The 22152-nt window shown below is 38.1% G+C and overlaps 1 protein-coding gene across 3 annotated transcripts in view; it reads left to right on the forward strand.

The window, feature by feature from the left end:
• Positions 1-22152, forward strand: part of LOC126278983 (receptor-type guanylate cyclase Gyc76C-like) — a 638621-nt gene that overhangs the window by 610759 nt on the left and 5710 nt on the right. For all 3 annotated transcript variants that reach the window (XM_049979308.1, XM_049979299.1, XM_049979290.1), the window contains exons 18-20: positions 5775-5873; positions 10236-10380; positions 20378-20634. In XM_049979308.1, the coding sequence (XP_049835265.1) occupies positions 5775-5873; positions 10236-10380; positions 20378-20634 (501 nt within the window). The remainder of the gene's footprint in view (positions 1-5774; positions 5874-10235; positions 10381-20377; positions 20635-22152) is intronic.

Below are 22152 nucleotides of genomic sequence, written 5' to 3' on the forward strand. Positions count from 1 at the left end.
GGAGATGTGTTACAAAATATTATGCATGTATTTCAGGATTTTTGTTCCTTAACTTACTTTATTTGTAAGGGCTCTGTGACCCAATCTTTAAGAGCAGAACCCTTATTGTTGTCCATCTGTCTGTGTGTCCAGCTGTTAAAAATCCTTTTTCTCAGGAACAGGTAGACATATCAAGTTCAGTTTTATGTCACATATTAAGATCTTCAGTCCTGCAACAGTGTAAACATTTAAGCTTCTGAGTTAATTCAGTCAAAAGCACTGATATTTTTGCCATGTATTTTGAGACTCAAAAACTTACTCATCAAAACCTGTAGAGTACCTCCCATTGATGTAGAATCTTGAAGTTTAGCAAGAAGCAAGGTTTCACAGTACAAATAATGGAAAAAATCCAAGATTTGTTGTTTGTAATTATATCGCATGTAAAAAAATTATTTCCTTCGTCATTTGTTATCCAATGCCAAACAAGAAAGAAAGAAAAAACAGCAATTCTGAGTTCAGGCTGATGTGTTGCAGTGGTAAAAGTCCAATACAAGGAAGGAATAACTTTATTGCTCATATGACATGTTTTGGTATTTATCCATCATCAGATATCCAGGAGTGATTACTGCATGTAGATATGGTGTTTCAAATTATATGTGAAACAAACATCTGCAGACTAGTCTGTGATTAACTCCTGGATATTAACTCCTGGATATCTGATGATGGATAAATTCTAAAGTGCGTCATATGTGCAATACAGTCATCCCTTGCCTGATATTTCTCTTTAACCATTGTGACCCAGTAAGTTTGAATGGAGAACTACTGATTATTATAATAATGACTGCCTGCTCCTGCATGACTTTATGTCATATTTGTGTTATTGAAATTAAAAGTCTCAAAAATCTTGGAATTCCTTGGACTGATATCTTGCTAGTGTCATTTGTTGATAACAGGCAAAAATGGTCAAGATTCTTGATTCCCAGCATAGATGAACTGCCTATACACATAATGCAGGAAGATCTGCAGCGGATAGGCACTTGGTGCAGGGAGTGGCAACTGACCCTTAACATAAATAAGTGTAATGTATTGCGAATACATAGAAAGAAGGATCCTTTCTTGTATGATTGTATGATAGCGGAACAAACACTGGGAGCAGTTACTTCTGTAAAATATCTGGGAGTATGCGTGCAGAACGATATGAAGTGGAATGATGACATAAAATTAATTGTTGGTAAGGCTGGTACCAGGTTGAGATTCATTGGGAGAGTCCTTAGAAAATGTAGTCCATCAACAAAGGAGGTGGCTTAGAAAACACTTGTTCGACATATACTTGAGTTGATCATCAGTGTGGGATCCATACCAGATCGGGTTGACGGAGGAGATAGAGAAGATCCAAAGAAGAGCGGCGCGTTTCGTCACAGGGTTATTTGGTAACCGTGATAGCGTTACGGAGATGTTTAGCAAACTCAAGTGGCAGACTCTGCAAGAGAGGCGCTCTGCATTGCGGTGTGGCTCGCTGTCCAGGGTTCAATAGGGTGCGTTTCTGGATGAGGTATCGAATATATTGCTTCCCCCTACTTATACGTCCTGAGGAGATCACGAATGTAAAATTAGAGAGAATCGAGCGCACACGGAGGCTTTCAGACTGCAGTAAGAAGCATTTGCTGGCTAGTGACAGACATTGGTCTATCAAATGGCAGAGGGGAGGGAGATACTCCAAAGGCAAAACTGAGAAGAAATGATGAGGGCTATTTATTGCTAGGCTTCTCAAAAACTGCAATCAGTCATGAAGAACATCTGCAGTGTGTACTTTGTGCAACCATTTTAACTACTGATAGCATGAAGCCTAACAAATTAAAGAGACATCTTGAAACGAAATATCCTGAATTAACGAGAAAACCAAAAGAATTTTTTGTCAAGAAACTAAATGTTTTATTGTCTACCCAGAAGAACTTTGCTAAAATGAGGAATATGACTCCTAAGGCCCTTTTAGCCTTTCACCAGATTTCATGTAGGACTGCTAAATGCAAGAAACCACACATTCTAGCAGAAACTCTGACTTTAACAGGAGCAACTGGCATATTATCAACAGTGTTTGGTGATTCATTTGCTTAATAGCTGAAAATGGTTTCTCTCTGTAATGTCACAGTGTGTAGGAGACTTTTAAACATTTCTCACGATCTTCTAAAGTTGTTAATCAATAAACTGTGTAACATCTGTAGACTGAAGCAACTGACATTCACAAAGATGTTCATTTGATATGTTCATTTCATTGATGAGTTTAACACTCAAGAGGAATTGATTTTCTGTGAGCAATACTGAAAACAGCAACAGCTCAAAACCTTTTTAACATGATAATTTTTTTTTTTAAATCAAGCAGGATGATGTGGCATTGGAGTATGCGGAAATGGTTCGCACTCATTGACTGGAATTGCAAGAAAAAGTTGAAGCTGTAGCTCCTGATGAATTGTGCACTCACCACATGACACGTCAGAAGGCTGTGACGCTTAAAGAATGTAGCTCAACCCTTCATGAAGTGGTGCAAAGGGTTATAGAAACAGTTGATATTATTAAGGGAAAATCTATAAATTCAAGGCTTTTTAAAGTGCTGTCTGAGGAGATGGGTGCTGAACACACTCAACTGCTCTGTTTTTAGTAAAGCCTGATGGCTTTTAAGGATTTGAGTTCTAAAAAGAGTGTTTGAATTGAGGAATTAGGTATTGTTAAAGGAGAAAAGTCACTCTGCAGCAGGCTGTTTCAGCAACAGAGATTTTCTATTGAAAATAGCTCACCTCACTGACACTGAGAAACTAACTATTCTTGGAATGAAAAACTGAAGGTATTCATAAAGAAATTAGAGCTGTGGCAAAACCGAATGGAAAGTGCCATGCCAGGTACATTCCCTACTCTGGTGTCACTGTTAGAGGTCACAGATAATCCAGTCCTTCCCATGGAGATAAAAGCCTGCCTTCTTCATTATCTTGAAACATTAAAAGTTCACTTCAAAAAATATTTCAGCAATGATTTCTAGAAATTTAATTGGATTAAAAATCAATTCCAAAATGCTTCTGGACCATCATGTACAAGAGCAAGAACAACTTACGCATCTCACTTGTGATACTTCACTAAGAGTAAATTTAATTAAGTGTCTTTATCAGAGATTTGCATAAATATTAGCAAGGAATTACCTATGCTGAGCCAAAATTAAATGACTATTCTGATTCCTTTTGCAAAAACATGTGTGTTCAAGATTGGCTTTTCAGCTTTGGCAGCTATGGGCTTGAACTACCATTCAGAGCTAAATATAAGCAAAGAACTTTGAGTGTTTGGTTCTACTATTATATGACATCCTTGAAAACTATCTTCTTAAAAGCGAGCTCATCCGTCACAATGAACTTCGTTATTTAAATTTTTAATGCTCTTGTAATCCATGTTTGTTGAATTGCAGACATTGTTCATTCTGCAGGTTTTGAACAAATGAAAACATGACAATAAATAATTTATTTCATTTCTTTTTAAAATAATAATTCGTGAAGTTTTGGTTTCTGTTGCATAAAATTCTTCAAAACTGAATATGGTAAAACAAAGAATAAGACAAAGAAGATATAAAAATGATTATTTTTTAAATAAAATAGGCTAGGGAGTGAATACTATTTTTTCTCATGAAAGGGGGCCCAGCGGAAAAAGGTTCAAAAACCGTTGCACTAGACGAAAACAGAAGTAGGTCTAAAGAAACTGAGATTGTATCACAATAGGTGTAAAACAAGTCATAGGACTATAGACAGAGAGACGCTGAATGAAAAGGATTTGGTTGTCAAGAGGGCAATGCATGAAGCATTCAGTAACTACCATAGCAGAATATTTTAAAATGTTCTTTCACAAAATCCAAAGAACTTCTTGTCTTATGGGAAGGCTGATAATGGCACCAAAGGTTAGTATCCAATCCCTAGCAAATGAGACAGGAACTGAGATTGCAGGTAGCAAGGCAAAAGCTGAAATGCTTAACTCTATTTTCACATGTTCCTCTACAAAGGAAAATTCAGGAGTATTCTCCCAATTTAATGCTTGTACCACTGAAAAGATGAGTGAAAACAGTATTAGTTCAGCAGTGTTCAGAAACAGCTGAAACTGTTAAAATTGAACAAAGCTCCATCGCCTTATGGAATCCCTATCAGATTCTGTATTGAATGTGCAAATGAATTAGCTCCTCTTTTAACTATAATCTATTGTAGGTCCTTCAAACAAAAAACTGTGCCCAGTAGTTGAGAGAAAGCACAGGTAACATCTCTCAACAAGAAGGGTAGTAGAAGTGGTCTACAAAACTACTGTCAAGAATCGTTGACAGTTATTTGTTAAAGAATCTTAGAAAATTTTCTGAGCTCAAACGTAATGAGGTATCTTGTTTAGAATGACCTCCTACATGTCAGCCAGCATGAACTCTGAAAACATCGGTCATGTGAAACCCAACTTGCACATTTCTCACCTGGTATATTGAAAGCTTTGGATCAAAGCAGTCAGATAGATGCAGTAGATCTTTATTTATGAAAATTATTTGATTCAGTACCACACATACACTTATTGTCAAAAGTTCAGTAATATTGTGTATAAGGTAGGGAGGACACAACATGTTATCTTGGATGGAGAGTAATGGCCAGATGTAGAACTAACTTCAAGTGTGCCCCAGGTAAGTGTGTTGGGACTGTTGCTCTTCATGTTGAATATTAATGATCTTTTGGACAATGTTAATAGCTACCTCAGACCTTTCGCAGACTATGCCGTGATATATAATAAAGTACAGTCTGAAAAAAGCTACATAAATATTCATTCATATCTTGATAAGATTTCTAAGTGGTGCAATGATTGTCAGCTTGCTATAAATGTTTGGGAATTTAAAACGGTGCACTCCACAAAATCAAAATAAAAAGTATTCTATAACAAAATATTAATACAGTATTGGTAGAATACTGGGGAAGTGCAATCAGCTTACAAAAGAGACTGCTTGCAAATCACTCATGCAACCCATTCTAGAGTATTGCTCTAGTGTGTGGAACCTGTAACAAGTAAGACTAACAGAGGATATTGAATGTATACAGAGAAGGCAAGCACAAATAGTTACAGGTTTATTTGACCCATGGGAGAGTGTTACAGAGATGCTGAACTAACTTTAACTGGCAGACTCTTGAAGAGAGACGTAAACTCTCCAAAGGAAGTCTACTAACAAAGTTTCAAGAACTCGCTTTGAATGATACCTTTAAGAATATGCTACAACCTCCTACATACCACGCATATAGGGATCACGAGGATAAGATGGTAATAATTGCAGCACACACACAGGCATTTGAACAATCATTCTTCCTGCCCTCCATGCATGAATGGAATGAGAAGAAAGCCTAATAACTGGTACAATGCGATGTATCCTCATCCATGCACTTCATGGTGGTTTTGCAGAGTATAGATGTAGATGGAGATGTAAATGTAGGTCATAATAATATCCAATATTTGTGGATGGTTGATTCTCTGTGAAATTGGAGAAATTCCGCATCAGTCTCAAACCAATGCTGGTTGGATAAAGGGCACCGGAAAGGATGGAAGAAAGTTTTCCTATGCTCAACCAATCATTGAACTCCAGCCTTTTATTTTTACCTTCAACTCAGTCTATGTGATTATACCAGTCAATGGGATCAGTTCTGTGTTCAGTAAATATACAGAATTTTTCCTTTTTTTCTTTTTCTTTTTAAGCCTCATTGTATAAGCTTTGTATATGGTTAACACAGACTGTAATTCTGTCTTTGCAGGTGGTGAATTTTCTAAATGATCTTTACACATTGTTTGATCGAATCATACGAGGATATGACGTCTATAAAGTGGAGACTATTGGTGATGCATACATGGTGGTAAGTATTGATTGCTATATCAAACACACTCCTGATATAATTATTTTGAGTAACACATCTGAATAGATTGCATGTTTAATCAACTGAGCTTCTGATGTTTTCTCTAACTAGTCCACAATAACATTCTCAACAGCACTCTAGATCCTTTCCATGCTACTGTAATTTGTCAGCTCACTGGAAATAAAATCTCAGCTCAATAAGTGAGTTGCTCTAGAAAAATATAGTCTAAATATTATTGGCATAGCCATAGAAGTGGATTAAGTTGAGAAGCAAAGAATGTTTAGAGATAGCCTTACTTCTACCTGACAGTTAAATATTGTTAATCTCACTTGAAAATACTCTCAAGAGACTGTCAGTGTTTCAATTGTGCTGTTACTGTTAATCTTTGTGGTGTAAACAATAGGGCTGAGAATAAGATTAAGTTTCCTTGTGGTGACTGAAGTACTATTTCTGACTTTAATCCAATAATTTTGCTTCTGAGAACATATGTAGTGTCCTTCATATTCTTTGAAGAAGACACTATTTCGTTAGATTTTTTTAAGAGCAAGTTAGTAAGTTAATGAGTAAATATGCTGAAGAAGGCTGTCAGAAATTGCTTAACTCTTTTAAATAATTCACTGTACAGTGACTTGTAACTATTAATTTCTTTTGGCATATATTAGTCAAACCAGATGTTGTTGTCACCATAGCCCACAATCCATTACAGAGTGAACCATGGGATTCATTTCAATAAGCAATTCTCTCTTCTGCTTTAACACACATTGTTCTCTATCCTGTGTTTCCACCATAAAATGGTACTGATTGTGGAGGTTTACCAAATGTAGTATCTAATAGGATATTTTTCAAGTTTTGTACAAACTTTGCAGTAATTATCTCTGCTATTAACCATATTTTATTACAGACCTCGGGAATAGTTTTTAATGACTGGAAGTGAGCAAAGACATGTCCTGGTACAAGTTGTTAATGTAGCAATGTTAATCCACAAAATTACTACACCATACCTATGTTGTTGGTATGTTGTGAAATTGACTTCTGCAAATTTAAAGCACAGCACAACACTCACACCTACTACAGAAGAAAATGTTTATACAAGGATCTTGGCAGATTTGAAACAGAATTGAAGGATTTTTTGTATGCTGAACACAAGGCTACACAACTGATGCTGAAATTCTTTAGGATATTGGTCATATATTCAATGCTTTGTATGATAAATTATTAATCAGGACTTTTCATTGTTATTGGTGATAATATGAAGAAAAGAGGGAGAGGCTTATGAAATTTAGCCGGCCGCGGTGGTCGTGCGGTTCTAGCGGTGCAGTTCGGAACCGCGGGACTGCTACGGTCGCAGGTTCGAATCCTGCCTCGGGCATGGATGTGTGTGATGTCCTTAGGTTAGTTAGGTTTAAGTAGTTCTAAGTTCTAGGGGACTGATGACCTAAGATATTAAGTCCCATAGTGCTCAGAGCCAACCTTATGAAATTTCAGTGTAATTAAAAAACATGCAACTGGCTCTAAATAAAGAAATATACAAGGTTGTTCACTGCACCAAACATAAAATTTAACTAAAATACAGTGAGTCAGCCATGAGATATAATTCCTTGGCAGTAACAATACATGGGGGCTTTATTCTGTCAGCTTTATGTCATGAAATTTTGAACTCAATAATGAGGCACAGAATAATAGAGTGCAAACAATAGCTGAAGCCCTGGTGGGCACATTTCCTTCCAAAGCATTGTCTGTTTCTGTAGTATGAATTACAGTATATTGCAAACATCATAAAATCTAAAATACATACAGTCAGTTATGTTTATAATAAGAAAGTTCATTCAATTATTCATATGAGTAAGATATGTTCTCATGCTTCATAATGTTAAGATATTTAAATTGTGCCCATTTGATCATGAAAATTCCAAAGAGAGAGAGAGAGAGAGAGAGAGAGAGAGAGAGAGAGAGAGAGAGAGAGAGAATTGGCATCTGCTCACTTCCAGGTAACTAGACATTGTGTGGAAATATGCTTAGCAGTACAACATTTGCACTACTTCTTTTTTTTTGCTTTAAGTACTCTCTCTCTCTCTCTCTCTCTCTCTCTCTCTCTCTCTCTCTCTCTATCTCTCTCTCACTCGCTCGCTCTCCACTACACATACACACATAAGGGGAGGATGAAGAAGTTAAGGAAAAGAGACAGGTGTTCTCAGTGGCAGTAGTTAAATGAGTCACTGTTGTTGTGGCACAACATCTTCTGAAACTAGATGGCTGAGTTCGAAGATAACTGAGGTCATTTATGTGGATGAACATTAATTCTCATCTCCACACACATTCTAGAAAAGCAATTTTAGCACAACTGGTATATGACTTTTGTGGCTGTCCTGTAATTTTTTGGGTAGGAAATGCGTGAGACTGCACCAATGTGGGAGGCGATGGATGGGGGTACTGGACAAGTGTTTCACTGGAGACAGCAGGGCAATGGTGTATTGTGTGCAGGGCAGGGAGAAGGGTGATATTCGGATGAGCTAGGGCACTGGATTGATTGAGTTATCAACAGAATACTACTTTGGGTGATGAGTATAGTATTTTGGTAAGATATATTTCATTTTGTCATATGATGAGTATAATTGAAGCTGTGGTGTGCTGTTGCATTGGTAAAGGAACCACTTATCATTCAGATGCAGATGTTAGGTATTTTTCTATATTGTTTATAGAGACGCCATTTTTAGTTTGTTGAGGTGTATAAGTAGATACAGAAGCAAACGATATGCAAGGACGCGTAAGGCAGTTTACTTTGCTTAATAATGTAAATTGCAAACTTTTTCAGGTACAAGACCATATTTACAATGGTGTAGCCCAAAAGTGTGGTTTTAGTTGTACTGTCCACTTTCGTCACATCAAATATTTTAGAGGAAAGTTAAATGAATATTTTTGCTACTTAGTATCGTGTGAAATACACTGCCTGACAGAAACGTTAAGCACCCTGAAGGGAAGGAAGAAATGAAATGATACTTTGTGTATTGAAACGGTATGTGATTTTATTTCAGTGATTATGAAGTCGAGTCAAATTTACAAACAACTTGGCAGTATGGCCCATTTATTAACTGAATCCCCTCTGGCCTGAAATCATGCACTGGATTGTTTGGGAAGGGTATCAAAAACTGTTGCATTGCCTCCTGAGACAAGCTGTTCCACAACTGTTTTAACTGAATTTCAGTATCCTGGATACTGGCACTGAGGTGGATTTGTCCTAGCTAGTCCCATTCAGGTTCTGTCAGAGATAGATCTGGGGATCTTGATGGCCATGTGAGCATCTCACTGTCATACAGAGAGTTCAACACATGCCATGTGTGGACGAGCACTGCCTGTTAAAAAATATCACCAGAATGCTGTCACCTCAGAGTTAACATGTGAGGATGCAGGATATCTGTGATGCAATGTTGTGCCATCAGAGTTCCCCCAGTCACTACCAGCCATGATGAAGTTATACCTGCTGGCTCACTACACCATGATGTCAGAAGTAACACAGCTGTAACTCTCCAAAGCATTGGAAGAATGGGACCTCTCCCCAGGTCACTGCGATACTCACCCATTATTGCCATCAAGTGTTGAGCAGAACCCTGAATAATCACTGAAAACAATGCAAGACCACTCATCATCAGTTCATGTTTCCCAGTCATGACACTACTCCAAACACAGCCTTCATGTTGTGGTATTAACAGCAGCCTACAAATGGCATGATAATTCTCTAGTCTGGTTGTCTAGTCTTTGACCAATGATGTGGGATGACATACTGTTGCAGAGAGTCCACTACTTGTTCTCGAATGGCAAGCACAGGTGTGAAGTAATTATAATGTGCCTGTTGCACAATATGGCAGTCTTTCCAGATGGGGGGTCAGACATGTTTGGCAAGATTTGTGATGGTGAGTATGCTTGCCCTTACGTTCCCATGCAGTCTGACATCTGAATGCCTCATAAATCCTGATACTGCACAGTTTGAGCAGCTGGCCGAATGGAGATTCACAATGTGGCCCTTACTAAATCTGTCAGGTGGTGATAATGTAGTCACACATGAGTATGTGCCATATCCATGTACTTCACAGTGATCATTCAATGTGTGATGCTGTTCATACTCCTTATATACCCTACCAGGTCTGGAAGCAACACTAAACATGAAAATCACAAGTACGCTCTGGTGACTGTTAACATGTCACACAGAATTGGAACTATAATCATTAGCATACCTATAAATGGTGTTTCTGTTTATAAAGTTATACTAATGTCCAACCAAGACTTCTGGGTACTTCACTCTTTTGTCAGACATTCTATATTACTGTGAACTAATGACAAAATGCATTCAACTATTTGTCTCTCTAGGTATCAGGTCTTCCCCTACGAAATGGTGATCGCCATGCAGGAGAGATTGCATCCATGTCTCTAGAGCTGTTAGAAGCAGTGAAGCACCACCAGATTGCTCATAGACCAAATGATGTTCTTAAACTTAGAATAGGTGTACATACAGGTAGGTAGCAATAATTTAGTTGACATTAATTTTGTAAGGTCAGTGGAAGACATATTAGTATAAGTTAATTTATATTCTTAAATGATGTGCCTCTGGGTGTTTTGCTTAGTTGTATTTTGATGACGACCCAGCTGTCTTCTTCATGTGCAGTGAGTTTTGCTCTTACGTGTATTCACTGCCTGGACTCCAAGCCAACTGTGAACTACTGTTGTCTTGCACCACTATTTACAAATAACTTTGATTCCTGTTGCCCACTAAGTCCTTTGATGCTTTTCTGTTTTTTAGAGATTTTATTGGAAAATAAGAAACACTCACCACTTCCACATACTCTTAAAAATAGCTAAGTTGTCCTGGCTGTCTACAGTGTCATGACCCCTGCTGAGCAGGACAACATACTTAGCCAGGAGACTGTAGCCATGCATGTAAATCTCTCTAGGACTACCCAGGATGGAATATAACAGCCATCTACCAGAATAGGATATTACTTATGAAGTACGGGAGACACTAAGCAGTAGATAGGCATATAAAAAAGGCTATTACTGTCTCAGACACACTTACACTACAAATCCAGTAAAGTAAATTGCCCCTCCCTCTTCTGTGCCTCCCCCCCCCCCCCTGAGTGTGTGTGGTGTGTGTGTGTGTGTGTGTGTGTGTGTGTGTGTGTGTGTGTGTGTGTGTGTGTGTGTGTGTTTATGTGTGTGTGTGTGTGTGTGTGTGTGTGTGTGTGTGTGTGTGTGCAGAGGGTATGGAGCCGCCAGTCTCTTAGGAAAAAAATTAACAGAAGATTTAAATGTGCAAAATAATCATATATGAAAGGCTTGGAAAAAATGACTTTGTGCACAAGAAGAGTTAGTAATTTTGCTGAAATAAAAATGTATTGCATAAATCTAGGCAAGGGAGATGGGTCAACAGTGTGAAGATAAGAGCACATCAGGAGTACATCAAAAGTTTGAATAGTTGTCCTTAGCATAACATAATAAATAAAAGAAATAGTTTTATCAGGAAGAAGCAGGTGATCCAAGAATACTGTCAGTGTTTAATTACAGAGAATAGAATGACTTTTAAGTCAGAATGCATGGTTTCTCCATTTACAAGAAAGGCAGTGAGCAGACTTTATTGTCACACCCATGCACTATGTTCTAAATGTAGGCTATGGTGATGGTGATTGATGAAGTGCATGTTTGACAAGTATTGTATTTTATTTGCCACAAGTGAGTGCTTGACCAACTGACAGTGATTTCAGTTTGTAACATTTCCACACTGAAGATCACATGACTGCTATAATGAGCATTTGCACAAGTTCTGTTCAAGCATTGTTTTGGAGGGTATACGAGTTATGTTCAAAAAATTCTGGAACATTTTTAATGTCACTAATGGTGTGTTGGAGAAAAATGCGGCTGGCATTCTTGGCACACACTTTTGTTTAATGTCTAACTGCTGGAAGTTTCACTGTTGTGTGTCTGTTAGTTACTGTTCAGTGCTGCGTTAAGTAGAATTTTGTGTCACACAGTTTGCGAATTTTGAGATGGCAGAGTTAGAGGAGCAACACATCTGCAATAAATTTTGCATGAAACTCAAGAAAACCTTTACAGAGACACACCAAATGATGCAGAAAGCCTCCAGTGATGAGTGCTTAAGCCATACTTGGTGTTACGAATTGTTAATGTGGCTTAAAAATGGCCTCATTCAGGACACCCTTCGATGTCTATTGCTGATGCTCATAACAGGAATGTCAATTGTTGGTGCATGACTACTGCGAAAAAACAAAATCATAGTGCTGTCCCATCCTCTGTACTTTCCAGACTTGGCCCCTGAGAACCTTTTTTTTTTATTTCCGAAGTTGAAAACCCCCTTGAAAAAGACGAAGATTTTCAATGCTAGATGAGATAAAAGAAGATTTGCAGACAGTGCTTTGTGCAATCCAGCAAGAGACGTACAAGACTGTTTCCAGAAGTGGAAGTGGCATTGGGAGCAGTGTATCAATTGTCGACAGGGGTATTTTGAAGGAGACCATGCACGATAAGTAAAAGGTGAGTGTAGAGAAGTTTTGTAGGTGAAGTTCTGGAATTATTTGAACAAACCTTGTTCACTCCTCAGTGACGAGTCCATCGACTGATTGTGTGGTTGTGAGAGGACAATGAATGCATGTCTGGAACTAGACAAACTTTCTTCATCTATTTCATAGAGGCAGAAAGACAGAATTGAAAATGAATGGAGAACACCAAACAAACTTTTGTACGAATCGGTAAGGAGCTCATGTTGGGCTCGATAAGGAGCTCCGCTCACATTGCTTTTTCCTGACTGACAGTCATGCATGCCACACCGTTGCCAGAATTTTGCCTATTGGTTAGTGTGCATGATGATAAACACCTGATGCAGCCAGCTTGTGCCAACCATGAGCAGTTCTGGCTCATCCATGCATTTTTGTGATGCAGTTGCAACATCTTTATCCTGAACAGGTGAGCAGACACATTTGGAGCTGTTAAATAAATGGAAGGTATAAGAAAAGGAAAGCAATTTGAACTGATGTTCAAAATACACTAAATTGTAGACATTTCCATAGATTTCCTGAAAAATATTATTGTCAAACTGTTGAAGCAAACACAAGCTGACAAAATAAGAACTATCACATGTTGTGTCTGGTATTCCATGTTTGTAAATTGCCACTTAGACCAATATACAGAAGGATATCCATTCAATATCACACTCAGTAATAGAATAGAAGAGACACTAAGATATCAGCTTGGCATTTTTATTATTCCACTGAACAGACAATAAAGAACTAACAACAACAACAAAGGGGATACAAGTCTGCAGCAATAGGAATGATTCACAGAGAAATAGAGTTCTTAAACAAAGTTCCATAGTGGGCTAACAAAGTTCCCTTATCAATTCAGCACCAGAGTAACATTAAGTCCCACAGTACATAGTTCACTGACTGATTAATCTGGAAGTTCATGCAGATACTAAATGCAACTTGGCTATGTACTGTTTCCAGAAAAAAAGAAAGAATGGCTAGTGATGGCTTCTCGTGGTGAAAACTTGCCTGCTCCTCATCATACTTCTCTGTGAACATTCAGGACAGGAGCCTCTTGCTGGGCAGATGGATACTTGTTCTGTGCTCTAGTGGATGCATGATTGGCATAAGCAAAAAGTTACGTGACTGTCATGCCAGAGGTGGTGATGTGAGTGCCACTGGCGTTTATGTTGGTGCCATGGTTAACTGAGGACCTGGCCATAAGGCTAGCTTTTAAATGTGTTGTCATGACAGCCTGTACATACTGGTTTCTATATTTATTTACAAATGGTATCAGCCAGTTAGCATATTGAAGTTACCAGTGGACTATGTTGATGAGTACTTTCAGACCCAGGATACAGCAGATAGCATACCCGCTGAGGTACCTTTATAATCAGTCAATTATTCGAGGTCTATTTCCAGAAAAGCTGTAGTATGTGGTAATAATATCACTTTATAAAAGTGGGGACAGGTGTGTGACCATTAATCAAAGACACGTCTCACTCCTTCTCATATTCTTAAGATTTTTTTGAGCTGTCAGCCCAGTCTGGTGTCCTAAAATGTTATGGATATAAAGGCATACAAGGGATCATGCCTTAATAAAAAGTAAAGGGCAAATCATATTGGCAAACGATAAAATGAAGATAATGTAACAATTCTTGTAATTAATATTGTGTAGATTAGTGTTAGTTATAACTGATTAACATTATGTTTTACAGAAGTGGCCTGATGTGGGTGCTTCTATTTGGTAATAGTGATGGAAACAGCTGAGTGAAAATGATCAATTCAGTCAGTTGTTGGAAAACAACTGACTCATTCAATTGTAATTTTGTGTAGAAGTTGAATGATTCATTCATTCTTTTACATGAAACTGTTGTTGCAGACAACCAAATGAAAACAATCAGTTCTGTTAGATGTAGTTTTACGTATCATTTGGATTGTTATTTATTCATTTCTTTTGAGTAAAACCAGTCTACACAAGCAATCAAATGAAAATAATTGATAAAGTCCATTGCAGTTTTGAATACTGAGTGTGTTATTAATTTTTCCTTTTCTGAATCTATGTCTATACTCTGCAAATCACTGTGAAATGCATGGCAGATATAAGTTACCTTTTTTTTTTTAAACAGAAATTAGTCTCACTTATTAGGCCTTCTTCCCATTCCATTTTCATATGGTGCATGGAGCACATGGATAATGATTGCATAAATTCCTCTGTGTGCAATGTTGATTAAATTCCCGTGCATGGATGTAAACAGTGTTAGCTTGTTTTGTGATTCCTATGGGAGCAGTAGATAGGGGGTTGTAGTACATTCCTAAATTCCTCACTTAAAGCGAGTCCTTAAAGCTTTGTAAGTAGGATTTCACGGGTTAGTTAGGCCTTATTTTCAAGCATCTGCCAGTTCAGCTTTTTTCAGCATCTCCATGAATAATTATGTACTGACCAGATTAATTCTTATTTTCATCATTTACACCTGATTAATATATTGCTGTGAATTAAATTTTTTCTGATACCATTAAAGTGTAACTAATTAAGCTAATGTATCATTGGGGGTACAAAGCTGAGCCCAAAAGTTATCTTAGGGTTATATGAAGAAGAAAGAAACATTGCCAAATTTTAGCATCAGATTGTATTCTGCTTTAATGAAAAAGTGTCGTGATCTTCATAAATTAAAAATAATTTAAGTCTAGGACCTAGAAATTTATGTAGCTACACTATGAGATCAAAAGTATCTGGACACCAACAAAAACATATGTTTTTCATATTAGGTGTATTATACTGCCTCCTACTGTCAGGTACTCCATATCAGTGACCTCAGTAGTCATTATACATCGTGAGAGAGCAGAATGGGGCACTCTGTGCAACTCATGGACTTCAGACATGGTCAGGTGATTGGGTGTCACTTGTGTCATACATCTGTACGTGAGATTTCCACACTCCTAAACATCCCTAGGTCCACTGTTTCCAATGTGGTAGTGAGGTGGAAATGTGAATGGACACATACAGTACAAAAGTGTACAGGCTGACCTTGTCTGCTGACTGACAGAGACTGCAGACAGTTGAAGATGATTGTAATGTGAAATAGGCAAACATCTATCCAGACCATCACTCAGTAATTCCAAACTGCATCAGGATCCACTGCAAATACTATGACAGTTAGGTGGGAGGTGAGAAAACTTGGATTTCATGGTCAAGCAGCTGCTCATAAGCCACACATTACCCCAGTAAATGCCAAACGATACCTCACTTGGTGTAAGGAGCATAAACATTAGATGATTGAACAGTGGAAAAGAATTGTGTGGAGTGACAAATCATGGTAAACAATGTGGCGATCTGATGGCAGGGTGTGGGTATGGTGAATGCCCAGCAAACGTCATCTGCCAGCATGTGTAGTGCAAACAGAAAATTCGGAGGTGGTGGTGTTATGATGTGGTCATGTTTTTCATGGAGGAGGCTTGCACCTGTTGTTTTGTGTGGCACTATCACAGCACAGGCCTACATTGACGTTTTAAGAACCTTCTTGTTTCCCACTGGTGAACAGCAATTCAGGGATGGCGATTGCATCTTTCAATACAATCGAGCACCTGTTCATAATGCACAGCCCGTGGCAGAGTGGTTACCTGACAATAATATCCTTATAATGGACTGGCCTGCACAGAGTCCTGAACTGAATCCTATAGAACACCTTGGGGATGTTTTGGAACACCGACTCTGTGTTAGGCCTCACTGATTGACATCGACACCTCTCCTTAGTGCAGAACTCTGTGAAAAATGGGCTGTCATTCCCGAAGAAACCTTCTAGCACCTGATTGAACATATGCCTGTGAGAGTGGAAGCTGTCATCAAGGCTAAGGGTGGGCCAACACCACATTGAATTCCAGCATTGCAGATGGAGGGCACCACAAACTTGTAAGTCATTTTCAGGCAGGTGTTTGGATACTTTTGATCACATAGTGTACTTATTTGTGTGGAAAGTAAACATACTGTACAGAAAATTATGTCACTAGCTACATAGGTACAAGGTTTTTTTTTTTGATAAGTCTGGTAAATTTCGATGAAGGAATGGAACATTTTTTGTTGCATCTTCATGGTTGGTAGGCTTCATTATTCCAAGCATCATATAAAGAATTTCAACTATATACAGCATACAGTTCATTGTTGACAACAGCCTGAAATGGTCAGCTGTGTTGACAGCAACTGAAAATGGAGAAAACCAAATTTTGTTCTGTTGCTTAATATTTTCATCTAAATGGTTGGACTGCTGCACAAATCATAACAGAATTGCACCATAATTGAATACCATTTGCTTTTGTATTAATGAATTTAAACATGGTCAGACAAGCTGTTCAGTTGAGCTCACCACAAAGGAAACTATTGATGAAAATCATGATGTGATAATGCAAGTCCATCAAATAAAAATTCGGGAGATTCCTGAGACTAGGTATCTCAACCGAATGAGTGCATAATACCTTGCACAGAGAATTGGCTACGAAGAAGCTGTGGGCGAGGTAGATGCCGCGATTGCTAACAGCCAGCCAAAGGTGCATCGGGCACATCATTTGAACGCAATATCTGGTACTGTTTAATGGCAATCAGCAAGACTTTTTGCACTAACTTGTAACTCTTGATGAAACCTGGATCCATCAATACATACCAGAGGGAAAATGTCTGTCGAAACAATAGACAGAGACTGGTGAAAGTGCACTAAAGAAGGCAAAGATCATTTTGTCAGATGTTGAGGTGATGGCCAATTTTTCTTGGAATTACCAAGGAATAATCTTTATAGATTACTTGTAAAAAGGCAGAATCATAATTGTGTCTGATTATACTTGGTTGTTGGTTTGTTTGAAACTTGCATTGGCTGAAAGAAGACCAAAGCTGGCACGCAAAGAAGTACTCTTTCACCAGGATAAAGCACCATTACACAGTCAGTGATAACAATGGCAAAAGTACATGAATTGGGCTTTGAACTGGTTGCTCATCCAACGTGTTCATCAGACTTAGTCCCAAGTGATTTCTTCCAGTTTCCTAACTTGAAACTTTGGCTTTCTGGGAAGAAATTTTCATCAAATGAGGAAGTGGTGGTTGCAGTCAACAAGTATTTTGCAGAGATTCACAGAACCTATTTTTATGATGGGATGAAAAGACTGGATGATCGCTTGATCAAGTGTATATCCCTCAAAGGAGAGTATGTCAAGAAATAAGGTGAGTTGTTTATGAAACAAACATTTCTTTATGCTGTTGCACCAGACTTATGAAACCACCCTCACACAAATGACACCCATGCATTCAAACTTGTTTGCATTTAGCAACCTGTGAAAAGTAGCAAGTATAGTATTTCATGGGTATGAAGAAGTACTGTTCGCATTCACATATTGGTACTGAAATTTCGTAGTCAATCCTGTCTCTGAACCACTGGGAATGACAATTGGTCACATATGACCTCTGGCATATTGCTCTTTTTGGTATTATTAAATCATAATTATTCACTGCCCTCATTTATTGTGTGTCATACTGTTATTGTCATTCTGATATTTGCTTTTTTATTTAATTTCAATAAATAGTTCTTATTTCAGTTTCTTGTCCATTTTCATGAGTATTGTTTCCTTAATGATGAACTTTGTGTCTGCATCAAAATGCCAGAATGCTCAGGGGCATGTGAATCACCAAACGACAATGACCCTTCAATTAGTGCACCGGAATTTGAATTCCAAATATCCTGTGCCTGGAATGCAAAGACCATAGCAAACCAATCACTGGTGCAGATGTTCACAGACATGAGTGGAAGCGACATTGAGTTCAAATGAAAGGCTGTGGAGAGAGGATTGGGAAGCACCTGAAAAAACTGCGAGAGCAGAGATTTACTGGTGTGGATGCAGCCACTCACCAGATGCCACCACCCCACCTACTGGTGTGACCAAAGGCCATCACGCCAAAGGTTGCACTGATTCTGGGAGGTACATAGTTGAAATGAGTGCAGGTAGCTGAGCAAAAGCCCACCAGCCCAGTCAGGAGTGACATGGCCCTGTCAGAAGTCTTTGCCTGATGGCAGAATTGAAGACCTTGCAGCTGATGACCCCACTGAACAGAAGGACAAAGGGCAAGCCTAAGATAAATTCTATACAATTTACAGTATACAGTATCTGTAACAATTATTCATGTTCTGAAACGATATTAATAATACAAATTTGAAAAAATTAATGTTGATAAATATTTTTCACAAAAAAATGCTTCCAAGAAGTGACAGAATATGCTTAAAAACAAGCAATTAAGTCAACAAATAATTTAAAAAATATTGTATCCTATATGCTTTCTGTTCACATCACCCCAGCATTTACCAAAAGAGAATTATCAGTGATGGGTGCAAACCAACAGGAAGACAGAGACAGATCTTCAATCATTTATTTATTTAAACATAAATTTATTATGTAGCACCAGTTATTAAACTCTTTAAACCAACCAAAAATTTATATTTAACCACAGAAGTATGGAAAACTTTTATCTAAGTAAATAAATACACAAATTTAGAAAATACTTAATTTTTAGAAGCATAGTTCTTTTTAAATCTTTTTGAAATAAAATACATTATTTACGCCCAAAAAAGTTGGCAACTAGTCACGGTTCATGTATAGCTGAAAAGACTGAATGAGTATGTAAGTGAAAACACTCAAATCCGGAGTCTGAGTGATAACATTCGTGTAACTTATGTCATCGTCAGAGACTTGTGCTCAGCTGGTTGTTTCATATTGACTGAAACCATTCAAGCCTGGAGTGTGTGTGAAAAACAATCATACAGCTGATGTGGTCACAGAGACTACTTCATTTGATTGTTTGATTTGACTAAAAAAGGGGGTAAAATGGGGGAGGGGGGTGCCAAGCAATGGGCAAATCAGTTGTGAAAACCAGTTGGCTGTCCCATTGTCTGGTAATGTACAAGTTGACTTGTTCCACATCTCTGAAGGCTTTCCCTCATGATAGAGTTTATGGAACAGATTGCATGAACATGAAAGAATGAATTTATCAATGGTGATGCTTTAAAAATACTTGCTGCAAACTTTATTTTTTACAGTGATTGAAGAATATATTACATTTAATTTATCAGACAATGGAAACGCCAGGTAGGAATATCAACAATTTAGGAAAAAGACAGTTTGCTACTTACCATAAAGAAAACACGTCAAGTTGTAGACAGACACAATTAAAAGACACTCACATATAGCTTTTGGCCACAGCCTTCATAATAAAAGACACACACACACACACACACACACACACACACACACACACACACACACACACACACACACACACACACAAAAGCGAGCACACATACATACAACTGCCAACTCCAGCATCTCGGGGTGGAATGCAGCATCACATGGAATGCAAGCAGCAATATGGAGGGGGCTTACTTGCAGCCCTCTGCCAATGCATCCACCCATCTTTCCCCGCTCCTCTTCTTTTTTGCTCCCTTTTTCCCTACCTCCCTGCCCCACCACCTCCTGACGTTGCGCCTGTGGCAGTCTAGTCCCTGCACACTCCACCGTCGGCGTTTGTGTCTCTTCTCACCTGTACATTGCTATCCTTTCCCCTTCCCTACCCTTACTGATTGCTGTTTGCATCCCACGTGATACAGTATTCTATCCTGAGATCCTGTAGTTGGCGGTTGTGTGTGCGTGAGATGTGCTTGCTTGTGTGTATATTTTACTGATGAAGGCAGCGGCCGAAAATTGTGTGTGAGCGTCTTTTAATTGTGCCTGTCTGCAACTTGATGTGTCTTCTTTATGCTAAGTAGCAATCTGTCTTATCTGACATTGTTGATATCTTTACATTTAATTTACAGTGTTTTCTTTGCATTAATGTTGGTTTGCTACAGCTTGTATCTTGGAACATTTTCTATTCCTTTGCGTGACTTTTGTTTATGAAGAACTTTTCAGTCAGACAGGTACATTTTTTCTTATTCAAAGATTTTCTTGCAGGTCCTGTTGTGGCAGGTGTTGTGGGACTCACTATGCCACGTTACTGTCTATTTGGTGACACAGTTAATACGGCATCACGTATGGAGTCCAACGGGGAACCTCTCAAAATACACATTAGTATGCAATGTCATGAAGCTCTTGAGAAGCTAGGCGGATACATCATTGAAGAAAGAGGCATGGTTTACATGAAAGGAAAGGGCGAAGTAAGAACCTTCTGGCTGGTAGGAGCAACAGATAAAGCCATTCAGAAACGAGAGGTAACACACTTTAATTTGTGTTTGAAATATTATGATGGTAGTTCCCTGATTTGGTGTATTGCACATTTTTGCAACCTGAGAAAGGAAGTAGTGTGTCATGTGATTTTTGTGCATTTGTTACGTGAATTATGAATCTGCACTGTTGAACAGTATCTACAGTGATTATGATCTAAGAAATATCATCGTCAAATAAACTTCAGTTTACTTGTGTTTAGTCAATAAACTGAAATTTTCTGTTGTAGTTATGCTATTGTGCATATTTTACTAGCATTAGCACTCTTTTTTTTTTTTTAAATAAATACTGTTTTCTATTTTTAACGGATGCATATGATTCACAACAGATAATGATGAAGTACTGATAAGCTTGTAATACCAGTTCTGCATAGAAAGATTTTCTTTTGATGAATAATGCTCACCACAGTGTATTCCATACATGACCACATCTGTAGAACAGGGTAATCTGCTTTCTCGAGGATCACACTGATTTATTTTTCTCATGTGTTTTGCTTGTTCTGTTTCCTGGTGAACAGAATAATAGTTCCAGTGGAATCAGCTTGTGATCTTCTCATATACATCCAATGCTTGCACTGATTTTAGTGCCCTATTATACCATATGGCACCTGTTTCAAACCCACTTTATTTACCTCCTCACTTTATTGAGAAACTGAAATTAGAAAAATCTTTCAGCTGCACTATGTTGGCATTTTTTACCTCTTTAATAAAAACTTGTGACATCCTTAGCATGTTGGAAACCTGAAAGGAAGAAGATCTGAAGTTGTCTTTCCAAAGGATTTACAGCAGGTCCCCATGTGAACAGGATGGTAGCCTTCAATTTCTCTATGTCAGTCAAAAATTATATCATCTTACTCCTTATAAATAAGCACCCTATGGTGCCTTAGGCATCTGATACTCATACTGGAAATAAGGAATTTGTACTACACTTTGTAAGTATGCTGTGAGATAACTTGCAGTCTAAAGTCAATGTAACAAATGTGATTTGACACAATAACTGTTCACAAAGAATTATATAATATGACTGGTCCCAGTAGGGAATAATTAAGCTAAGTCTATCTTAATGAAAGTTTTGTCTTATATTCACATCAGTAATCACATCGGTGATATGTGTTACTCATCATAGTCAAAAATTGATGCACTAACTCATTATTAGGTACAGAAAGCAGTGCCATAATGTTCCCTACACCCTTTCCCCCCCTCAGCCTTCTGACAGGTTTGATGTTGCCTGCCAGAGATTCCACTACTGTGCCACTCTCATCATCTCAAAGTAGCACTTACCCTAAATGTCAGTTATTTGTTGGGTGTATTCTGATCTCTGTCTCTTTCTAAAGTTTTTGTTCATTGCAGCTCCCTCTGTTACCATGGAATTTATTACCTGATTTCTTAATATTTCTTCTAGTTAGTGTTGTTCACATACTCCTTTCTCAACTGATTCTGGTGAAGGTCGTCCTCATGTCCTTTACATAAAAGCTCATCTCAAAACAGCCAGACAGCTTCAATCTA

Source organism: Schistocerca gregaria, chromosome 1 (assembly GCF_023897955.1).
Source record: "Schistocerca gregaria isolate iqSchGreg1 chromosome 1, iqSchGreg1.2, whole genome shotgun sequence".
Classification (NCBI taxonomy): domain Eukaryota; kingdom Metazoa; phylum Arthropoda; class Insecta; order Orthoptera; family Acrididae; genus Schistocerca; species Schistocerca gregaria.